The sequence below is a fragment of the Simochromis diagramma genome, unplaced genomic scaffold, assembly GCF_900408965.1.
Source record: "Simochromis diagramma unplaced genomic scaffold, fSimDia1.1 OVJJ01000816.1, whole genome shotgun sequence".
NCBI lineage: Eukaryota > Metazoa > Chordata > Actinopteri > Cichliformes > Cichlidae > Simochromis > Simochromis diagramma.
The window spans coordinates 11,983,274-12,008,669 of record NW_024386908.1 but is presented as its reverse complement, the minus strand read 5'-3'; the positions used below and the strand labels follow the sequence as shown (position 1 = coordinate 12,008,669).

Sequence of the window (25,396 nt, the reverse complement as noted above, 5' to 3'; positions counted from 1 at the left end):
ATAAACATTCCTAGACACACATTATCTGACAATAGTGGCTTATTTTGGTATTGGTTACCACTGTGACTGAGAGCAAAGATGGAGATATTTGAGTAATGTTCCTCTGTTGTAGTGTCTGCAACTTTTCAACCTGAATATTTCAATGAAGCTTTAGCTGCAAATCCTACTCTGTTTGTAGTACTAACCCTTGGTGCAGCTTCTGCAGATGATAAGGATGCATCTCCAAGTATCACAAATCACGTTGCACTGATTCTCATTTGCAAAATGTACTTTTACCATCTGGGTCTTGCCCCATTTCTGCACAACAATCACCATCTCAGAACTTACTCGCACATTATAGTGTGTGTAATATTTCACATACCTCAAACTGGACCTGCTGCCCAGCTGTGATGTCAGGGACTTCAAAACTTCACCGCTTTCTACCAAGGAAATTGAGAAAGAGAGGAGAATCATTTGTCTCCTCCAGGCTTCAAAGCATTAAGGATCTCTACAAATCTTCTCTTTGTATTCATTCTTAAAGAGCTCTTCTCTTAGTCTTGCTCAACAATTTGAACACAAATTAACACTCATGGGAAAAGCTGTAGCTAATAAATCAGTACAATATTGATTGCAGAGCTCTCAGAGTTACTTTCTCCTCCACCAGCTTGTTTTTGGTTTGTAGAAAGTTCCTCACAGAATCCTGGTGGATTATTTATACCTTCAGGTGGTGAAAATCACTGAGGTCTCAGGGCAGTCGTGTAAAAGGAGCTAGTGAAAGTGAAAACAATTGTGAATCCACTGGACAGAAAGATGTTGAGACAGTAGTGAAACAGACCAAGAGTTTGTTAAAGTGTACTTTCACCGATAGTTATACTCAGCATCAAGACTGTAGTGAAAAGACATAAGCTGTACTCGAGAAAAAGAACAAAACCCACTGCTGTGCACTACAAACCTCTAATTAGGTGTATACAATTATATATAGGAATCTTTTAGTATACTAAAAACAGATCGCAGATGAGCTCAGAACTGATCAGATGAGCAACTTCCTGCTCTGACACTGAGGTCACTGCAGGGTGAGCAGTTAGCTGCCTCCTCATTAACCAAATCATCGAACTTTACTGCGTGCCTCTTTGCATGTAGAAAAAGCGCACACACACTGACACGACACGTCTGCAGTGAACCATTGCAGCTGCTGTGTATTTGCAGATAGACTCCCTATTGTAAAGTGTTCACAATATGAAATCATAACGAGCAACAAATCTCTGCATATACAACAGAAACAATCATTTTCAAAAATGACCGCTCCCCTCTGCTTCCTAATTACATTCACTTCTCAGCTGATTAACCACATTTCATTTGCATTTTTCTGGTTTTCCAACCACTGAATGGGAGGCAGATAGATTGTGACAGGAAGGCAAAGGCCTTTGGCCATTACTGAGTTACCGTTCTGCACATCGTGTCAGACAAATTTTGCAGTTAAAGAGAAACATGCAGTCTATTTGAGTAAGGTACGTCTCTGAAGTCACACCATGATTTTATCCGATGTCTTTCCTTTTTTGTAAATCTGACACAAAATTGAAGGTGCAAAATGAAGGAATGGAGGTGCACCACATGCTTTCAGGTGAAAAAATAAAATATTCACCTTATTGTTCAAACTCACATGTTAACATTAGTCTTTCAAAAAGAACAAAAAGACGAGAACTGTGCAGTTAAAAAAAGAAAATCTACATGAAGAGGCTGGTAGGGTTTGGATCTGCAGCTGTTTGCAAAGATCCGCTCTATTGAAGGTGAGTGTATTTCTGATCAAGAAGTACTATTTGAATGAGCCACCTGCTACATTTATATCAAATCATGTAAGTATTCGGTCACTCCATTTCATATCATCGTGGGCCGTCTGCTTGACAATCTCTGATTTGCAAAAATGTTTTATGTATTATTCAAGCTTTATTACAATTTTAGCCTCACAAATAGATTAAATTAAATAGTTATGTGATTTACATTCAACTTTCATGCTGGATCCTGAAAATATTACTAAAAAGTTGTATCACAAACAAATATCAGTAGATGGTGTATCCAAATACAGTCAGCATCACTCCAAATTATTCACAGAAAATTCAGCCTCACTCCCAAACCGTCGCTGCAGATAGCCGCCGTTCCCTGAGCCCGCTTCTGCCAGAGGTTTCTTCCTGTTAAAAGGGCGTTTTTCCTTCCCACTGTCACCAAATTGCTTGCTCATACGGCATCATCTGATTGTTGCTGTTTTCTTTGTTTTCTCTGTATTATTGTAGAGTCTTTACCTTATAAATATAACGCACGTTGACAGAACTGTTGTTGTCATTTGGCACTATATAAATGAAACTAAAGTGAATGTTTAAACACTGCCTCAGATTTAAATGTGCAAGAAAATAAAAAGCCTGAGAGTCAGTAGATGAGTCTTTTTTTAAATATATAAAGCTAAAATTTCACAGTAAACATGATATAATATGTCCAAATTGTAAACCTTATCAATTTCAGGGAAATCAGAGGTAAAGTAACTTGACTCTGTAGCACTATGCTAGCTGAAATACTGTCTCTATGTGGAGAGACACTATTTAAAATAAGTGATAGATTTGATCTGTGTAATTAACTGGCATTTCTTGTGTGCCATCTCCCACATTTTGAGGCTGCAGTAATGTGAAAATTAAACTGCCTTCTCAGTCAGCAAAAGGTGTCTAAAAGTCTTTTTTTTTTTGCAATTTACAACCTAGAAGCTGTTAGAAGCAGAATAAAATGAGAGTTAATGGGGGATTTTAAGGGATATAAATTGCTTTAAATCCCAACGCTGCATAAATGTTGGTGCTGGCTCAGAAAAAACGTTAAAAATAAACAACGGGATGCTCCATAAATATATAAACAAGGGCTTAGTGCACTGTTTACATCACTGTCAACGTCTTTTACCAACTCATGTAGACGTATGGATGAGTGGATGTGGTTTATTATCTATGAAACTACAGAGGACTGACATTTACAGCAAGTCTGTGAAAGGCTGAACAAGCATTTGCCATGAGCTATAAACCTCAGAGCAAAATGGCTCGCAATCTGTTTGCAGGTTGGACAGTTCAAATCTGCAGCCGAAAGAAGCCGACAGACCGCTGGGCCGTTCTCAGAGATCGGAGGAGAAAGGCGTGGTGCTGTGGCACATTCGTTTGCAGAAGATTTACTGTCAAACTGCAATTTGGTGCATTCTGTTGAAAACTGACAATGCATTATATTGTTTTTATAAAAGGACACTACTGCAGGAGGAGAGTGGGAGTTAATTCAAGATATTATTTCTGGAAGATTATACTAAGAGTGGAGGAAGTGGTGCAGTGGATGCTGTATGCAGGCTTCCCAAATCTCCACTAGCTCAATTTTATTTCTACTGCTGGCAGCGGTGGAGACACTTAACCGAGCACAAAGAGATACAGCGAGGACACAATAATGGGGGAGGACGTGAACACATGGACAAGCATGGCAGGTTTTTTTGCTGTTACGAGAAAATGACCAATAATGGCAAAATGGTTCTATTTGTTGACACCAATTTTTTAAATTTTGTACTGTCTGCAACGAAGTGTTAAGCAGGAAGAGTGCACGCTTTGTTTCAGTGTCTGTGTCAGACTGTGGGACAGGGCCAAAATCCCAGATGGTGTGTTCTTCCCACGGCCACTAACTAAAATGAGAATACTTTAGAAAAACAACTCATGTAACAATCACAATTATATCTGGCATTCGTTAAACAGAGACGGCTTCAAGCAAGATTACGGAGTCATGAATGGAAATGAGGGAGAAAAGAAACAGGTCTGTGTGGACATTTAGATTCAGCTCCTTGGACACACCTGAATCCACCGTTCCATGCCTCTAATATGCAAACAGAACCAAAAAATTGGATTAGTATCTGCCTTGAGAAACTGTTTTACATAAAAGACAATTTGCTGCTTGTGGTAAATGACTGGCTGAGCACAAAACACATTTTTTACACCTGTGCAGATTTGCAGCAACACTGGCATTAACATAATGTCCTGGATGAGCTCAACATAGAAATGGGCTTGCTAGAAAGTGTGCAACAGAGAAATCAACTGGTTTTGCAAAAGAGTTGAACAAAAGGTGAATCAACACACATGCACACAGAGAGACACTGCTAAGCAGCAGCTTGTGATGTCAACATGATAAAGCTGGACACAATGAAGAGTGTTGGTCCAAAAAACAAAGAAGCAAAAACCAAACAGACTATCACCTTCTCTTAACACAGAAACACCCGAGCGAACAACCTGGATTCTCAAAATGAAAAACACAAATGCAGTGCGGGATTTGACATTGGCATTTGTTGACAAGTTAAAGTTTAATGTACTTATCCAAATAAAAAGCTGATTATCTGAATAGAAATGTACTTTAAAAAAATCTTTGAAATACAGACCTCAGGAGAAACATGGAAGCTACAGGCTAGCATGGTAAAAGCTCTTCTTAGTGACTTATGACACAATTTTAACCAAACTAAACTGCGAAGGGAACCACTGCAAAACCTTTTGTAACAGACCTAATCTACTTAAACCACCTTCGAACAGCTGAACATGCATATTATGAACAAGCTGACAATGGAAAAGTTGCTATGACTAAAGCTAAAGCTAGGCAGAGTCAGAGCTAGCCTCCAGTTTAATCTTTTTCTTTTTTTTAATGAAAATAAAATTTTATATTTAAGAAATGAAAAGGTTTTGTAAATGTAATCTTCACCTCAATATTTATTATGCACTCATTTACACAACTATAGGCAAAACAGAATGCCCTTTCCTCACATATAATTTGACCTGGACTACACCTGAAATATGAGGTAACTGACGTAAGCAGTTGTGTAGACTGCTAACTTCCACAGGCACAAACATCCTCCACTGCAACCACTGAACATCCAAGGTATGGACATTGAGACTGTGGACAGCTACAGGTACCTTGGTGTTCATCTGAACAACAAACTGGACTGGACTCATAATTCAGGCGACCTCTACAGGAAAGGGCAGAGCAGGCTGTACCTGCTGTGGAGACTCAGGTCTTTTGGAGTGAATGGCCCACTCCTGAAGACCTTCTATGACTTTGTGGTGGCCTCAGCCATCTTTTATGGCGTGGTCTGCTGGGGCAGCAACATCTCTGCTGGGGACAGGAAGAGACTGAACAGGCTGATCCGCAGGGCCAGCTCTGTTCTAGGATGCCCTCTGGACCCAGTGGAGGTGGTGAGTGACAGGAGAATGGTGGCTAAGCTGTCATCCCTGTTGGACAACATCTTCCACCCCATGCAGGAGACTTTGACAGCACTGAGCAGCTCCTTCAGTGGCAGGCTGCAGCACCCACGACGTGGGACGGAGAGATTTCGCAGGTCTTTCCTCCCCACTGCTGTCAAACTCCACAACAAAGACTTCAACTGATCAAACACACACATCCACACATGTGCAATAGCAATAACACTAAGTGCAATACTCTTTTCTGGCATCGTTGCATTATACTCAGTTGTATATAGCATTTGTATTCTATTTTATTCGATTGTATATAGTATTTTATTCTATCTTATTGATATCTTATTCCAGTGTTTTTCTCTTATTTTTCTATGCAACTTTGCACTGTCCACTGCTGTAACAAAACACATTTCCCACACGTGGGACTAATAAAGGTTATCTTATCTTATGTTTATCCATCTATTTAGACTTAAATTTGCCTTAAAAAGCAGCATCAGTCTTATATTTTGCTTGGCCTGATTGACTGATGAAAAGGCAAGTATGACTGAGAACAATCCATCTATGGGCCTGATTCAATACATACACAATACACATTTTCCCCTAGCAACCGATGGTTTAATTATGTCGATTATGGTGGATAACTCTTGAGCATTGTGCTTATGATGTCACATGAGAAATCTCAACACGCTGGTGGAAACCCTGCATTCTTAACTTGGCCCAAAGACAGAAGTCAAACTATCCACAAAGGTGGACAGTTGGAAAGGAGAGATGAAGGCTTTGTCTGACAACACAAAGCCTGTGAATTGGAAAGGTTTCCCAAAGAAAGACATGAAATACCCCTGAAAATAGGGGACTATATAAACTATAAAAAGCAGTTAATGCAATACTTTGTGAAATCCCCTGAATTAAAGATTAAAGTCTGCATTTCAATCACATCGTGCCTGTTTGATTTCACATCCATTGTTGTGGTGTACAAAGGCAAAATTACAAAAATCAAAAGCAGTGGTCAAATACTTACCAAGCTGACTACACAAATCTAAGATAAAGCAAGAACCTCATAATGAAGCCTAAAAAGTAAAATACAAGATATGGTTTATCATCTGTACTACAGCTCAAAGACTAAGGCTCTGCATACTGAACTTTTTGAAACAGAGTTGAAGCATGACCTGATTAGTGGTGGTGGAGATGAAGGAAAATAATTTTAGATGTGCATCAACTTTGTATTCAGTTAAATGTTTACATTTGTTTAAAAGCCAGCACCAGACAAACTAAATCTGTGTTTGTTTGCTGGAATCTCCTCAGAGTGCTGAACGGGGCAGAGGATAAGCATGTAGGTTAAGTGCTACTGCAAAATGAGATTTGACAGCACTGCAAAAAGGCTCAGAGGAAGTATTTTACATAACAATTTTCTACAACTGGATGAAGAACGGAAATGTTTCACGCAAGGTAGGTGGTTTTTAAAGCATGTGGGAGACCTACCCTGAAGAGCACAAAAAATACAACTGGCACGACTGCGATAAGAGCCGACAGGCTCTCGTTGACGTTCCGGCCTGCCTTACTTATCCGAGTCTGATGTCTACTCCCAAAACACCTTAAACTTACTCCTAGTAAGTTGTTAGGCAGCTGATGATGATTTTGTGACACCAAACCATCACAGAAAGCTTCTTATGTCACCTTTCTTATGCCCCAAAATGGTAAAGCAGAGATCACAAACATACCTTTTACACAATAAAGAATTTAGAGAAACAGACGTTAATATGAAAGAAAGATGATCAGAGGTTTAAGCTGCACTAGAAAAGCTTTTTATATAAGAATCTACTCATCTGTTTGGCCTCAATTAAAGTGGAGCGGCAACAGAGAAGAAGAAATCAAACTTGTAATTCTATCCAATTTTCCAAAAGACAGCTGAAGCCTTGGAATCGCTTTAGATAATCTTTGAAATACATTTTTAGACAAAATGAGAGCTGTGGATTTTCCAGCTTTCACTTTTATTGGAAGGCCCATCGGAAAGGGACGTCATAATGGTCAGCATGGAGACAAGGAATGTTTGGGCAAATACTGGCACCAGATTATTGTTTCTAGAGGCTTTTAAAAATAGCAAACATTGCATCATTTACATACAGACCCTAAGCCCAAAGGGGATTATCTTAGCATACCAGGTTGAAAATAGGGTCTGCTCATAAACTCCTAACCCAGCTGTTTCTTAATGAACAAAAGTGGGGTGCAGTAGCATCTCATGGCCTTACTGTTGCCACAGGGAGACAAACTGGTATTTATCAAGAACACCGTCAGTGAAACTACTTCATGCACAAGAGTTTGGTATTCACAAGTACACTAAAGACGATGACATACAGTTTTTATCTGAATGGGTCATAGATAGCTATAGACAGACCTCCGTGGTTAAATTTGACTTTGAAGCTACACCTATCATCACATATGGGTACACAACACCAGCAGACACAGGCATTAAAAAAAATAATAAAATAAATAAAACAATAGACATCACATAGTCGACTCCCCTGCAACCTTTATAGCCTCATCTTATTATATTTTGTAACCTGGTTTAGTTTGCATTGAGGTCTGCACCCTATGTCTAACAATACTACTTCATACTGAGAGTGCCAAATGCAGAATGGCTCACAAAAGGATTTTTAAAATGCACGCTGGTCGAATATTGTTTGAACCAATCATTTTCATTGCAGCCTGACCCAAGCCTGTTAACTTTGATTTCAATCTCACAGAAAGGTACCTGAACCATGCAGGTTATCCCACTTCTTATTAAACTTATTTTTTTCCTCAACTCCATACACATCCAGTATGTGTAAGAAACAGCCTCTGCAGGAGTTGAGAACATACCCAGTCAATATGAATATGCCAACTCAAGGTGCTATCAGTGTGCACACCAAGATATTTGCAGGACTGGACTTTCATAATTGGTTTGCTATGAAAAACCACAGGACTAATTCTTAATAATATTGAATATCAGGCTATTTGTATCACACCTTGTATTAGAATAGAATAGAATAGAATAGAATAGAATAGAATAGCCTTTATTGTCATTGTACAGAGTACAACGAAATTGGAGTGCCACTCCCTTGGTGCAAGATTCAATAATAAATATAAATGTAAAATATAAAAAGTACAATAAAACAAGTATTCAAACAATAGTAAGTAAGATATACACAGGATAGCAGCATTAATATAATGACAGTATGAATAGCAGCATAATATAATGGCAGTGACGGTATGGTATAGCTAAGCAGGTTCAATTGTTTTGTGCTTATTTACTACGGTGATAGCTCTGGGAAAGAAGCTATCCCTGAATCTGTTTGTCCTGGTTTTATGTGACCTGTACCGTCGGCCTGACGGTAATAGTTCAAACAGTTGATTACTGGGGTGAGAGTGGTCCTTGATGATATTGCCAGCTCTGCTGAGGTACCGAGAGTTTGCAATGACCTCCAGGCTGGGCAGAGAGCAGCCAGTGATCTTCTGGGCTGTGTTGATGACCCTCTGCAATACTTTCCTATCCGCAGCTGAGCACCCTGCATACCATGTTGTCATGCCGTGCGTTAGGATGCTCTCTATGGTGGCTCTGTAAAATGTCACCAGCAGCCTCTCCTCCAGGTTGTTCCTCCTGAGCACTCTCAGAAAGTGGAGACGCTGCTGGGCCTTTTTAACCACCGCCGTGGTATTACTTGTATTCATAAGAACAAATATAACATAACACCTTCCATTATGCTCTGTTAAAACGTACACTTGTCTCAACCTTCTGTTCTGCTTAATTGATTAGTGGAGGCGGTCATTAAACCACTAATAAGTACACTCAGTATTGTGTTTCTAGTTCTCAGTCCAATGCTGTTAAACAACTTTAAGGGCAAGTATCTGCTGAACACTCAGAGTCGCTGACGCATAAAGATGTTATATTCAAAGACAAACTCCTCAGAGCACTTAAGCAAAATTAAGCCATCTGCTATCTTAAATTGTTAAATCCCATAAAAGGAGTATCAGGCGAGTGACAAACCTTAATGACTTCCATCCCCTCTCAATCCTCCAAAACAACACACGTACAAAGCCTGTGTGCATGTTTCTGTCTTCAGGGGGTTTGTTTTCACTATTTTATAATAAAAATAAAATCTCATAAGAAAATAACCAGATAAAGTGCACATAAGCCCAGATGCAGAGTTTTCCTGAGGCTACACAGACTACAAACCCAGCGCTCATCAGCCTGCTCCTGTCACTCTGCTCCAGATCTGTCTGCCTTTATTTGAGCTCTGCAGCAGCAACACTAATTGACTGGGACAACCAATGATTAATGCTAAATGTTGCGAGAAAGTTAGAACAAGTAAATCTGGTCATTTCTTCCTTAGAAAACCAAGTTATGCACGACTAAGCTTGTTTGTTTTGTGTCAAACTGAAAAGGTAGCCAAGACAACAATGAAGACCAGAAGCCGGATGATTATATAATGTAATTTTTATGGGACAGACCACATGTGGTCTGGTGCTTCTCATTCCCTGCTAGTTTAATTATGGTTTAAAATTTCACTATGTTAATTTTGTTTTGTTTTTTTTCTACAATTTTGTGCAAGTAGGGCTGGGTAAACTCGTACTAGCATAAAGTAAGGCTATGTTAAGGTTCAGGACATTTTGGTGCCTCTAATAAATCTGTTGTATTGTTTTGCCACTGATACTGAAGCTCAGATACTGCCATGGCACTAATATAAAACAAAACCCCATCAAACACAAAGCACCGTGTCAGTTTACACAAATTCAGTAATCAGAGCTCAAGTGTAGCACAAAATAAATACTGTAAAATGCGATCCGCTGGTAAATGGAGTTGGAAAAAGAGTGAGAAGATAAAAGTAACACCAATAAAGAATTGCAAATAAGAGAAAGGGAGATAAAAAAAAGAACAAAAAACAACTCTGGGTAGTGATGTGAGATGAAGAGAGACTCTTTGGATCCAAAATTTAGGACAAGAAAGGAAAATCTGCCTCACAACCTAACAGCCACAGACAGCAGCTCTCTCTCAGCTGTAACCCAGAAAAACAAGATTCATCTTCAATACCACCAACCAGCTCCACGGAAAAGTTTGCTGTGATGACGGCTTTAGCCTCTCATGTTCTAAATGTCATTTAAAAATACAATTCTGCGACATTTCTAAGAAATTCTCTTGAAAGCTTTTAGTGTGCCCACAATCAGTGGAGTCAGTCGAGTCAGAGCCTCTTAAGGCATCGTAATGAAACGCTACCAGAAAAATAAGTGCACCATGTACAGACAGACAGCATTTGGCACAGGTGTCCAAACTCTTTGTGTGAAGAGAATAGGACATCGGTGGTAGAGCTGCCAGTTCTGATGTTCCCTGGAGAACACCAACTGAGCTACACAGTGCAGCGCTGTGAGCACAGGTTCCACTAAAGGACAACTGGAACATATGGTTACCCTCATAGAGTCTGTTTCTAATAGTTTGGTTGGGAACATAAACATTAATAGGCTGCTGGAGGTCACTTTGTAGGGCTCTCACAGTGTTCCTTCTGTTTCTCCTTACACAGAGGAGCAGATACTGGTCCCGATGCCAAGTTGAGACCCTTCTACGGCTCTGTCCACCTCTCCTCATGCCCATCTCTTGGTATCTCTATGACACTCTTGAGACTGAACAGAGACAAATAAAACCTCCTTCCGACAAAATGCCTATGGATGTGCCGGGCTACCTGTACAATCTGAAAGGGCTGCAGGTAACAACCCAAAGCTACGCAGAGTGTTAAGGACAGGTGAAATTGATACACAGTGGTTTTATACAATTTTTACACTGATGATCGAGTCTTCCCTTACGTTTGTTAAAAAGTGTAAATATTTTACGGTGAATGAGTCTATAAAGAAGCCATCAAACTGAATTGTTATCAGACAACAAAAAGCAGACGCACACAGACTGTATCTGAAGTTGCCATTGCAGTATCTAATGAGATTGCAGCAATTTAACCATCAAAACTGTTACTCAACAGCAGAAGACCCTGTATTGCACGAGGCAGCATCAAGCCAACTCAGATTTCTCCATTAGCCACGAAAGAACAAATCTGCCACAAAGTCTCTTTGGTAAAACTTACCAGTGTATCGCTAGCTGATGAACACAATACTCCGTCGTGATACTAGAGGCACAGCTGCCAGTGTGGTTCACAAAGACTGAGACAAAGATAGAGGCAAAAAGTGCTGATAACTTAATACAAGGAAGCTAACTCAAAGACGAGAATGAATGAAGGTAAATACACTCATTTAAATGGAGTAAGGATTCAATCACACAGTTAGTGATTCCGTGACACTACACTTTGCTAGGGAAAAATGTTCATTCCTTGAGCAGTTGGTGAAGGTTGCTGCTAGTCGCTAGGTAAAACCGTTTGCTAGTGCTGCACCAAAAATCTCCTTGCGATTGCTTTGGTTCTAGGAGATTGCCATTAAAGACACCAACTTGTCTGCAAATACTCACCATATGCTCACCAAGCTGTAGTGAAATCATTAAATGAACACAAACTGGAGATAAATCCTCCAAAATAAAAGTTTACCCGTTTGACAAATGTTGGTTGAGCCCTAAGGTATAAATGCTTAATAGTGGCAAGTGGTTGCAGAGAAGTTGGCTTCTTTCATGCAAACTATGGACCACTATGGCAATCCGAGCTAGTGACCAAAGCAATTATGAGGCGGTTTTTCGTGCAACATCTTCTTTGCAACCAATTTCCCAGTGACAGGTAGCAGTCACTCGCCAGTAAGTTTGAGAATGTATTTTTTTTTACTCAGTGACAGGTGATTGCTAGGGGGCTGCTGACTGGTCTCTTGGTCTGTGGGACGGAGTTATACTCTACTGAAATTATAAATACTATTCTCTTCACCTGTCAGTGTGTTATCTGTGTAAATTAAACATTTATAGGGCTACAACTTCTCTTTTTAATGCATAAATTACATTTTGGACTTACTTTGAGTAACTGAACCTATCCAAGTATCTGATTGTAGGTATAAAACATTTTTATACATCCCACCAAACTCTTTATGTAACTACTATACAGAGCTTAAGGAGGTCAGATTTTATGTGGGAGTTGGATTTTAAGTGCAGTTTTGTCTATCTGTCCCTGAGATGACACACATGTTGTAAAACACTGGGGATTGTAAATTGGGACCTTATAATCTGATCAGTGCACCATATGCATATTCCAGCCATAATGCTGGTAAGATAAAACTGACTGTTGCAGCACTCTGCCTTAAGAGGCTTTTAAAACTGCTGCTTAACTTCTGTTGGCGTGTACTTTCCCAGGTGCCATGAATTTTGTTCATGGGTGCAAAACAAGATTCAAGGCATTAAAGAGTAGACTGGGGTATTTTAAAAAAAAACCCAAAAAACCTGTGTGCATGTTCAGGGCTTATTTTCTGGGAGCACTATCCCAAAAGCTGCTCTGTTGACTGTTTGAATGATCCCTGCATTATAATTCAAGACATCTGGGCTAAACTACATGTGGTGACAGGAGACTGACTCGACAGGGACAAATGGCCTGTCAAGCAAGGTGGTTTATCTGCTACCTGAGCACGTTGAATGTCTGGTCATTTTATGGTTATGTTGCTAAGCAGAAATGCTTAGCCTGTGGTGCATCATCCATGGGCTGGTTGAAGTAGAAATGAGTAACACAGTGAACTTTTTCACAAGGCAAGTAGATCATAAATGTCTACTTCTCACTGCTTTCATAATGCCTGTTCTAGACTTCCAGCAGTCACAGCAACTACAGGTTTTACTGTTAGTGAAAACATGTAAACTGAAAAAAACCCAAAACAGTTAATAAGTTTGCCCTGACAATATATTTCTGGATAATAATTTGTTTCAGGACCCCCTCCTGCCACCTGTCAGATACACAGACCACCAACAACTTACAGTTAAAAAAAATAATAATAATAATAATAATAATAATTATTATTATTATCCAACACATAAACAGCACACGCTAAAATAAATGTTCTTACACTCTACTAATCACCCCTAAATATAGAGGAGCCAGACTGAGGTCTGACAAACTGACAATGACATTAATCTGCAATGACCACATGACTTGTGATTAAAGAAATACTTAAGTGTCTATGTTAGCCATACGGTTTCACCAACCCAACCAGTACATAGCCTATTCCCACTATAAAACCAAACAAACAACAACAAACCCCCAAAAACACAAACAGGAAGTACATCTAATATTTTGAACATGCCTTTATTGAATAAAGTAAAATGTCTGCATGTTGAGTATAAGAGGCAATTAATCTTAAAAAAAAAAAAAGAAAATGACAATCTCACAAAATTAACAGAAAGATTCCAGCTAAATGCAGACAGTATGGTCTCATAACACCGTTACACCCCCATGTTACAATGTAACTTGCCATCGCCAGTGTGTGAATGTGTGTGTGAATGGGTGAATGACTGAATGTAGTGTGAAGCGCTTTGGGGTCCTTAGGGACTAGAAAAGCGCTATACAAATGCAGGCCCTTTACCATTTACCCCCATGTTACTGTGGAGTGCCATCTCATGGCTCAGTCACAAGTGGATCTATTTGTTTGCGATCAGTGATCAATAACAAGTAGTTTCAGTAACCAGCCAGTTGATTGCTACAATTATCTGAAATCTGCGCAACTAGAGGTTGAGTGTGCAACACCTTACTGGTTCAATTCCATTTGGAGGCAAATCTTTTGGGTTGCATTGTGTAAAACTCATTAAAACCAAATCAAACATCCAGAGCTACTTCCTGTTACACAATCCTGTGTCCTCTCTCCAGTTTAATCCTAATTAATTTTGCAAAAGTTTAGAAAATCACCACCAGTCTGACTTTACAGTGGATATTTTTTAAACTATGACAGACATGGTTATTAAATTCACTGATGCTCTTCAGCTCAATGGCTGAAGAGTTAACAATTTCCTCCTCCACCTCCTCTTCCTCGCTTCCATTTTCCTGTGGACTGTTAGCATGGATGCTGCTGGTCTGGCTGGGTGATCAGCAGGACAAGGTGAGGCTCGGGTGACCACAGCATCTGCTGTTTCTGGGCCTTCTTCCATTTCAAATTCAAACCCTCTCCTTAAAAATGAAAACTTAAGTCTGCATTTATGCCACTAACCAGCATAGTTCCCCATTACGTAGCCACATCTGCGTTTCCTAAAGTCACCTAAACCAACTGGGCAGATAGGTGAGAGAAGGTGAAGCAGTTAAGGAGAGATGGGAAGAGGCCCAGCAAGGAACGAGATCTGGCTCTCAGCCCTCTGGCTCAGCGAGGGAAAGCAATAAAGGTGGCACGCAGCTGAGCCAACAGCTGACAGGAACAGGAACCAATGTTTGGCCAAGGTCAGTAAAATCAGAGCACACACATGAAACCACTCACATCCACATAGGGTAAGAGAATAAACAGAAAAATAGGGTCAAAAGTCACATGGGAATGAGACTGTGGTGACCCAGTACTCAATGGGTGTCAGACACCTAAGGGTCATAGAGCAGAACGACAACACGTGTGTGTGTGTGTGTGTGTGTGTGTGTGTGTGTGTGTGTGTGTGTGTGTGTGTGTGTGTGTGTGTGTGTGTGTGTGTGTGTGCGTGTGTCTGTCTGTCTGTCTGTCTGAACACTGGCATCAGAGAGAGTCATGTAATCAGCATACCTGCTATTGTTGGCAGACATTACGAGCTCTGCTGGCAGGTACAGTCGACACACAGAAACAAATACAAAGGGCTTTTCAGTGTGCAAGATTAATTCTAAACACACTGTGTGAAACTTATTTAAAAATACATTAATGAACAGTGGCAGGCTTATACCTTAGCTTATACCAGCATTTGTCTTTTCCTGTAGATGTGTTAATAATGACAAAAAAAGCAATTAAATGTTGGTGTGTTCGTGTAAGAAAATTATTAGGATAGAAGCTGCAATTAGTTGATAAATTAGCAGTCAAAGTAAATATAGATAATTTCAGTAAAATAATCATAGCAATTTGGACTGTTTGTTGAATTGAAAAGCCAATTTTATAACCGTTTAACTGTTTTTTTTTCTTTTAATTTCACTAACAAGATAAACGAGGAAGACTAAAAATTGTAGAATGACTGGCCATAACCAGTCTCTGACTGATCAGCTTCAAGTAGATGGAATGACAATGTAGATCTAAACATACATAATGCGCTAATAATTAGAAATGCTCACACCCATAACAGCCAACTTGCTAATAGCTACTCTTAATTATTAACCCATGTTCATATTTCACTGATAATTTATATAATTATGTGTGCACTCCAGGCTGCTTATCCAGCTTATACACAAACACTTCCCAGCTAATCTCCAACGTATAGTTAAAGTGTTTTTTTAAATGAGACCTAAATCTGGCAACAATGGCTAGGATGCTAGAAGCACTATTGCTGACAGCAGGGTAGCTAGTCCAGGCCACAGGACTAACAGCTCCCCTGCTGATAACATTGCAAATGCATAATCTAGCAATGCACAGGAGGACAGGTTCTGGCCCATCTGGCAGACAGGAAATACTCCTCCTGGCTGTACAAGGCTGGTTTTTATTTATGTTAGTTAAAAAAATGATTGAAAATGCACACTCTGTGTACAGTTCAGCTCCATGCAATCATGTGATCCATCTGTCTCTCTTTTCTAAGTAAAAGAGGGAAAACAATGATCAAGCAATAAAAATCAGAGAGTTGATCCACAGAAGCCCCGGAGACGTCTCAGAGCAGGATACACAGTATACTATTTGCATGTAAATAGCAGTATTTACAGTACTCTGTGTTGCTGTTATTTATGATCTTCAGTAGCGAAAACAAATTTCACAGTAACATTAACGTACAGCTGTGATCAAAGTTTACATACACTCGTGTTCTTTTTCCAAGGTGAAATAATTGTACACCAATGATAACAAAAGAAGAATTGTGTTCACTATTTTTATTGATTTTGGATTCTGTCTAACCCACACAGGGCTAATATGGATACTCAAAAAATATACATCTTTTAATAAGTGGTGCTGAAGGATTTACATTATCTTCTAACTTGGCAAAACCAATTAATGATCAACAACAAGACTACAACTAGTTTCTTTTTGCCAACATAAAAAATGTTTGACAGCACTCAGAATATTGAGAAAGTCCAAGGAACTCAGCGAAGATGTAAGGAGATTTAGAGCTACAGAAGTTGTCTCTTGGAGCTATTTCTAAATACAAAGACTAAGCTATTTGCCCAACTAAGCATGGTGGTGGTAGCATCAAGATTCTGGGCTGTTTTGCTTTTACATAGCACAATTTGGATGAAATCATGACTAATGACAAGTACCTCCAAATTCCTCAATTTCCCCTTAAAAATCTACCGTTAGATGGTTAAAACTTGGGCGGAGTTAGGTGCTACAATAGGACAATGATCCCAAACACACATCAAAACTGGATGGACTCTGAACTTTTGGAATGAATAAAGTGTTAAGGTTGAGCTGTGTGGCAGGCAGGGGTAGGACCCAAACGCAGGACTTACAGATGGAAAAATTGACTTTAGCAGCAGCTGAGAAAACAAACTAAAAAGAAAGGAACACTAAAAGAAGCATGCATAAGATAAACTAGAAACAAAGGCTCTGGTAACTAAGGAACCCAAGACCATTAGACGCAGCTAAGGTGGAGGACGCGACAATGGACAGGAAAAGACTGATGGGTTGATGAAATGCACACATGGTAAATGGACTGGTTCTTATATAGCACTTTTCTACCCTGAGCACTCAAAGCACTTTATACAACTAATTCATTCACCCAATCACATCCATTCACACAAGCACGTTAAAAGCTTACTATCTATCATTCATTCACACTCCAATGGATGCATCGGAGAGCAACATGGGGTTAGTATCTAGCCCAGGGATATTTGGCATGCAGACTAGAGGAGCCTGGGATCGAACCCGAACCTTCCGGTTAATAGCTGACCTGCTCTACCACCTGAGCTACAGCCACCCCATCATCATCATAACGAGGGGATTGGAAACAGGAGGGAAAACAGCAGAAATAAATCAGACATAACAAGATAAGGGAAGTGAAACTGAACACGATGCATACAGGAAAAGAGACTATCAAAATAAGACAAGAAACACACAGACAGAAACCCAGACTCAAGACACGCACACTTGATTGAGAGACTGAGTATACAAGCATAAACACAGAGCTGAGATTGACTAAACACAGGAGATGCTTAGACACTGAGGAAGGGAGAACGATGATCAGTAAGGACTGAAGGTTAACCGAAACCCACTCTAAACATGAAGAAAGAAAGAATTACCAAGAAACTTAGAGCTAGAAACTAAACAAAAACTAAACGATCTAATAAGCACTCATAGGCAAACCAAACATAAACCACACAGAGAATATAACACAGCTTAGAATATCATTTTAACCAGATTCAGAAAGTCCAAAACATAAACTCCTAAAATGACTTTTGCAAAGCTCCACCTTAAACTCTATTGAGAATATGCGGACTACACTTAAAAGTCTCTTTATTTGTCGTCTTTGGGAGAAATTTGCTTTGGACAATTTTGCTCTCATATCATCACAAAAATGAGAAATACATACATAGATAAATAAAAATATCAAACATCCAGCCAAAAATCTTGTTTTTTAGTGCAAAGAAATTATTAAAAGCCCCAAATTACCATAAAAGTCAACCTCCTTGAGAAGCACAGGTAAACTTCTGATCACATCTGTGACCAGATTTTAAATACTTTGTCAACCATGTGGTTTGAACTAATGCAGGAAACTGGTGAAAGATGGGATCCCATATTTCACCCTATCATATATATATATATATATATATATATATATATATATATATATAAAAACATCACATAATTAGCTTCTAAAATAGCAACTTGTGGTCACTTTAAGTCTTATGACACACACAGTCACACGTACATTTCCAGCCTACAAACACAAGCTGACACTCAGACGTGCCTCACACCTCCCTTCCCGAGGACGTATGTGCGACTTTATTTAGGCTACCCCATTCCTCACTTTTCCGAGTGTGCATGCGTATGTTTGGCTGGCTACCCAAAAAATCTGCATGCACAATTGCACGTTGCAAAGCCACCAGCTTGAAAAATAGCAAACAGAGAAAATTAATGAGATGAAAGACGTGTAAAGCGAGAGAACAGAGGGAGAAAGAAAACAAAATGAAAGTCTCAGACAGCAGACAGAAAGCCGGGGGGGAGCTTGGTTCTTTTGAAACGGACCCTTTTTAAATCTCCTGGGAGTCCACGTGCGACTGCAGACCTCTCACTGGGGAACTGGGGGGGTTAAATATCACCCTCACATTGGCCTACACCTCTGAATAGTTAGTGCTTCTTAAGGAGATATAGCCTGTAGGACTATGAACTTTACATTTGAATGGCTTTTTAAAGGAGATAATGTTATTCAGGGCGCAATTTACTGAATCTGGATATCCACATCAGGTTTATCACATCTTTTCTTTGTGTTCCTTTCAAAATTAATTAAATCTAAATGCATGTGAAAATAAAATGACGCAAGGACACACTTTTGAGAGATTTTGACAATTTTTCATGCTCAGTAGCACAGCGGGAGAGTGTTTTTTTTTTAGCTCCTGAGACATTAAAAAGCAGCCAGTATTCAGGGGAAAAAGAATGACGCCTCAACTTGCCTTTCTTTACCCCGAGTCATGCTGTATCGAATTAGTACTTTACAGCATGACAGGCATCAAGAATATGGAAAGGAAGCCCCGGCCTTGCTGCAACCATGAGGGGGAAGGTGGTGTCAGTGGTTTGTAGACACTCAGACAGCCAGATAGCTGTAATTACTTCAGGAGACGACAAAGATTAATTAAGCAAGAGGGAGCAGAATTAATGAGGTTAGCACACACCTCAACCAGACTTTAAAAACTTCACACCACTGCCGTAGAGACTGCAAGAGTCACTAATATTTCCCCGTTTCTCATTTTGTTGTTACATAAATATGCATTCAGAGGGAAAGTAAGGCTGTTTCAAAGCATGCAGTGACCTAATCCCAACCGTAATCCTACCTTCAGGGGCTAACAGTATCAGGAATGTTTAATTTGCACTTGAAGGCATAGGGATCACAGTTGATTACTCCATCCAGGTGTAATTGCGAGCAAGATACGATCGACAGCAATTTAAGATGCCCATTAGCCTATAGCTCACTGAATGCTAAATTCAGACAGTTGGGCTCTTAAGACAATGCGTGTAATTGCAGTTTGAGCATGATTAAAACCCTCTCCAAATAATTTTGTCTTTCTCTTGGAAATATCCAGCTCAGGGTTAGCTGAGAATATACAACCTGATAAGTAGGCTCGTGCAGCAGAAAACTCGAGTGTTTACATCACCCACAAAACGACAGCATATAAATAGAAAGCGCTGGAGTCTGACAGACAGCTGCCAACGATGCTATAGCATGTCATATGGCTGCTCTAAGACTGATCCTGTTCCCAAATCTAAACGACAGCCGTGATGCACTGCAGCACACGGAATGACTGAGCACCCAGAGACAAATGGTTTCAAGTTTAGTCAGGATATAAGTAGGTAATGTCGTCATGTTTTTGGCCAGATAACGAGGGCTGTGTTTGTGTCAAGCTAGAGCTCAGTAAATTTATAGACAGGACAGATTTACTATGAGTATTCAAAGCTGGTTCTCAGGATGAAAAACAGGCGGTGAAGTCATGGCAGAGAAAATTTACCCAATGAACAGAACTTGGCAAAAGATGGCTGGAGGATGTTTCATGACCTCCAAACTGAATTGATGGTTTCTGCCTCTGCCTTATTTTACGATTTAATTTTCATTTTATTTTGCTCAAAATAATTTGACGTAATTGTTTGACAGCACTTACATCAACTTCAACTTCTCAATTAGCTAACTTATGAACCGTCATGGCTGTGTGCAGGCAGGCAGGAAAAAAGGACCCAAAATGCTGGACTCAAGGAGGCAAAGGTGAACTTAAAATACAGAGCTTTTTGTGGGTTCTTCTTTCTTGCAAGGAACACATATTTTGAAATATCTAACAATTACGACCTATTTCCACATGAGTGTGTGGAACAACTTTACAGTGAATAGTATTTCTAAATACAATATAAAAGACAATCCTAACTTTCTGATCTAAAAAGTGAAGCCAAAGTGGAAGTCTTTTGCACCTACATTATTTACAAAGTCCAGCAGGGGTCAAAAAGACTTTATGCTCTTAAATCTATAGACCATCAAATGGTTGGATTACCTCTACAGCATGCCATCAAGTTTGGCAAAGGCCTGGTAACGAGCCATTCATTTGATTCAGGTGTGTTGGAACAAGGATGCGTCTAAAAGCTGCAGGACAGTAGCTCTTGAGGACTGGAGTTGGACACCCCTGGTCTAGACCTTTTGTAAAAACCTTCTTTCTGAGTTCATGATCTTAGTCACACACCTCTTGCTCATCACATCCGATTTGAAAACACCATGTCAGTGACAAAGTTGATGCTCGTGTCAAGACTTCAGAACACGAGACTGCACTGCACAAACCAATGGGTGATGATACAGGAGCTATGTTTTTTCTGTGACTTTTCCACCTACCAGAGTTCAACTTGAGGGGGGATTTCAGCTGAAAAATCTAATGTAACTGCCCATCCAGTTATTTGTCCAATTTGCCCACCTTTACATGATATATTTCAGTTACATCCTTGCATCAGAACACATTGATGTTTAAACTAAGAAATGTGTGCCAAAAAATGCATCCTATGAAACCTTGGCATGCGTTTTGAGTGATGTGCGCACCAGTATTGGCCAAATGTCAGTATTGCTAACATCAGCTTTGAGTTCTTTCATTAACCACTGCTGATGTTTATCTATTGTACCACATCGATTTTATGCTGACTAAATATTTCCAATTAGTTTGATGAAAAGCTGAAATCCCACGTTTCACAATCAGTACAAAAAAGTCTTGGTGGTGTCTCTGGACACATTTGTTAAGATAACTGATTATTCTAAACTGGCCATGGATGTGAGGTAAAAACTGCATGAACTTATGTTGAAATGTGGCTTGTAGTCTGAAATGCTTTCATTGAAACAAGAACTCTATTTCCATTTACTAAGATGCATTTTTGAACTCATATTCAATGCACAAAAAGTTCTGGCAGGAAAAAAATAATGAACACATTTAAAATATATAGATATATAATAAAGGTTATGCCAGATTTATCCCAACAAAGATATATTAGTACCAATTACACACCCTGAAAAAATTTCTAGCATAATTAGAAGTGTTGGAATCATAAAAAATAATGTTCCCTGAAGGCAAAATGTCCTGAACTTTGAAAATGTTCAACAAACCTTGACAACACACAGTCCAGTAAGGTAAAATCCCATGTTAGCCCTCTATGCACATCTGTCATCACAGAGAAATCACATTAATTAAACACTGATGAATCATCCTACAGCTTTATCTATTGCACATAACGCAACTGAGAACTGGATTTCAGTGATGAAAGGTAATCGGTAGATATAACCACAGAGACCGAATGACCTCCATCATTTCTGTGAAGGAGGGAAGTTATGTAGAAATATACTGCTGCTTTTTCTATGCAACCGGGACTACAGGCAGATTTCAATGAAAAGAAAAAGTATAGAGTTCAGTGCATCGTGTCTTTCACAACAGAGATTAGTTTTGGATTTTAAAAACTGTTACAAATTTGATTTACAGCACAATGAGAAAAATGAATGATTTTATTATGTAGCAAAGCAAAATTTCTGAGAGGTGAGTTTGAAATTGATGTGAACAAAAGCAAAAATGCTTCTATTGTGCACTCAATATATTTAAAGCAGACATGAAACGCTGGGAAAAGAGAGAATATTTGATTGCATAAAATAGCGCTTTAACGCATGATGCTAACATTTGCTTTACCAACTATATTATGAACAGCCAGTCCTCTAACTCCAGTCTCTTAGGTTTCACTGTTTATTAACTGCAGTACATATTCTACCTGATCCACCTGATTCTGATTAATTATCTAGTATTTAGCCACTTTTAAAACTGAGCTCATTCAGTAAAATTGAAGTCATCTGATGAATGGAAATCTTAAAGCAGGGGTGTCCAACTCCAGGCCTCAAGGGCCGGTGTCCTGCAGGTTTTAGATCTATAAATCCAAAACAGATAGATACAGGAGCAGCATAAATCATAAAAATTGTATAATCTTTTATAAAACAACATTGTTAAAAGTGCTACAGGTCTACACTGAAGGTCTTATAATGTAAGGCTGTGTGAAAATGTATATAGTGATACAACAGTGATAAAATAATAAAAAGGTTAAAGAAATAAAAAAAATAAAATAAAATAAAACTGAGATTGTGAAAAAGAGAATTCTGGCAAAGGTCCTTCATAACATATGCGCTATAAATATGAGAGCAGCAAAGAGGCTTGATACAGGAGTGTCTGTGGAGTCTTATGTCCTGACAGGTGTGTTTACCTGTCACATAAGAAGAGCTCTTGTGAAGTGTTATAGAAAGCGGCTGGAATGATTTCCTGCAGCGTTCTTTATGGCAGCACGGTCGAATAAGAACCAGCCTCTGCTACCTCTACAGTGTGAAATGGAGAGGTGATGGTTCGTTCAGTGACCTCCTGTCCCTCACTGACTACAATGCCTCAAGATTCTGGACAATGGTAGACTGAGCCAGTTTGTTATTCTGTTAGATATAAAGATGGGAATTTTTCCTGCACATGAAAAATAATGAACTCAAGAGGAAGATTTCATATCTTCTGCTAAGAAAAAAATCACCAGTATTTGTACTTTTCCCCCCCAGATGAGCAGAAAAACAAAAATGGGTAAATAAATGTGATTCCAGACAGTTGAATAAAGAGAAGCTGATTTTGAATCATTCTGGAAAGCAAGTCAAGCAAATCCTTCGTCCCTACAATGCAGGCCATGTGCGGATGTGCATGTGAATCATGCTGTCACTGTGCCTGAGAGCAGGGCTCTCGCTCCTCATGGGGAGCGTCAGACGGCAGGAAGGAGGAGGTTTTATAGGGCAGAGCACACCAGGTCTTAACCATAAATTTAGCGCCTGCTAAACAAAACACAACTAAAAAGAAAGGGGAAACACACACACATACAACTTCACAGCATATGTGATTTATTCTTAATAAATTACATTTTCCATTGAACCACATCATATAACAGTTTACATCCTGAGCTGATATCAACATATCAGTTAGAAGGAAATTTGATGATTGAACAGCAACTTTAAAAAAGCACCAGTCAGGAAGGGCACAGTGTGAGAATAACACAAGCATTATTGAATTTCATCCTTACTTTGATTTATTCTTTTTTTGTGCTTATTGCTCCAGCTGCACATGGAGTCCACACCTTTCTCACTGACGTGAGTGGTTTCGATAAAGGTACAGGGACACTTGCCTCTCTCAGTAAAACCTCAGAATTTTCACTCAAATTAAGGATTTGTTTTTCAAGTCACATTAAGAAAAGCATCCTTAAAGATTGTAACTACTTTTTCCAAGTGCTCTCAACAAGTAAAGGCTCAGTAGTAAGACAGCGTGCAGTAATAAGTAATATCTAAAGTTAAAACAGTTATATAGTTATATGAAAAAAAAGGCAATTAAAGCAGAAAAATGTCTTTTAAGACTGGCAACATGAAATTCGAGTATAAATTATAAATCACATGCTGTGATTATATTTTATAGAAAACATTTCCTTTGATCCACGTTCAAAAGTACAAACAGTTCTGACATACAAATAGTCTCTTTAGCTTTGAAAAGAATTTACTTTATAAAAACTTTATCATGCTATCCATTTTTAATGCTCATCAAAGTGCACCAAAAGCTCCAAATGTGCTGGTATGTTTAGAAAGTGTTGACACAAAGCACACATACCCTCTGTTACCCACAGTATGTGCATTCACGAAAAGGCTGCAGTGTCTAGAAACGGTTTAAAACTGTCAATGATGAATACTGACCCAATGCAGAAGTTCGAAAGCATCACAGCACAGACAAACCAAACTCACTTCATCACTTCTAACAAATCATAGGACGTCTATGATAGCTTTTACGATTACATACATACATACAAAAGTGGAAAATCTCTTGCACATGTGCAATCCTCAACCCCAAAAAACACATATTTTTCATTTAAATCTTTCATCTGTTGGTAAATAGTAGTGATAGAAAAAAAATGGGTTTGAGAAGAACCGATGATCAGGTTTGCTGGCTTTTTAGAAATCAGTGTTACCTTTTAAATGCACCTCTTTGTGTTTAAAAAGATGTGTGTAATGCAGATTCAAGGAAGAAGATTTCACAGTGCATCATTTAAAGCCGGCGCAAACTAGTCATGTGACCCCAGCAAAGTGTATTTGTCTAATGCTCTCAAGGCTATTGTTACTGACTGTGCAAAGTGAAAATGTAAACTGTTTTTCTTAGACGCGCAGGGCGTTTAGCGTTGGACAAGTCTGCATACATTATGCAATTGAGCAGTTCTTGCAATAAGCTGGATGATGGTGTCTGTTTCTGTCATCTTTTGGAGCGGTGCCGGCGGCGTTATCGTCACACCACTCTCTGGAGGATGTAGAGGATGCCGATATTGTCGATAGTGACGAAGGTGGAGAAGTCAGATGACACGTGTATCTTCTTTAAAGCGCTTCCCGTTGTATAGAAGGTCTGCAGAGCTTTGCCTGTCTTCACTTCCCACCACTTGATATAAAGAAGAAGGACAAAAAAAACAAGAACATGTTAAAATCATTACGTTTGACCCAAGGGTATCTGAAAGAACAAGAAGTTATGTACAAACCATTGAAGAAAATATGTATTTAGTTACATTTCTCTGGAACAAGTAAATCAAGGCAGAAGTCGTGTAATGTGCATTATGATTTGTCTGATTCATGAAACAAAGACAACAACAAAAACTAAAAAGACTCAGTAGTTTACGATGGCTGCCCAGAAGACCATTTCGAATTTAATATTCTAAAATCTCCAGACTCAAACTCACGCACACACTCACAGGCTCTCTCAAATACTTCGATGGAGACCCATAAACACACCACCCCCTGCAGCTTTTTTGAGTTATTCCCTTTAATCTCAGTTTAAAGTTGACATTTTCCATTGAAGCTCCTTCTCACTGGGATGAATCATCAAAGGCACATCAAGTCAATCATTAATAGCTTGGCACGA

At 39.2% G+C, this 25,396-nt stretch overlaps 1 protein-coding gene and 1 long non-coding RNA gene across 3 annotated transcripts in view; both read right to left on the bottom strand.

Moving 5' to 3' along the window:
- Window positions 1-275: 275 nt before the first annotated feature.
- LOC120735781 lies at window positions 276-20,667 on the bottom strand. 2 transcript variants are annotated; one of them, XR_005696353.1, is made up of 2 exons: window positions 20,392-20,667; window positions 276-419 (listed from the first exon to the last, which is right to left on the bottom strand). It is a non-coding gene; the product is annotated as an uncharacterized LOC120735781 (long non-coding RNA). The 2 variants fall into 2 exon arrangements; XR_005696352.1 differs by lacking the exon at window positions 20,392-20,667 and adding an exon at window positions 19,265-20,312.
- A 2,662-nt stretch (window positions 20,668-23,329) lies between these two features.
- The window catches only part of apaf1 (apoptotic peptidase activating factor 1), a 47,169-nt gene continuing 45,102 nt past the window's right edge, over window positions 23,330-25,396 (bottom strand). Inside the window, exon 27 of the mRNA XM_040035440.1 lies at window positions 23,330-24,919. Within this exon, the coding sequence (XP_039891374.1) occupies window positions 24,773-24,919 (147 nt within the window). The 3' untranslated portion in view covers window positions 23,330-24,772. The remainder of the gene's footprint in view (window positions 24,920-25,396) is intronic.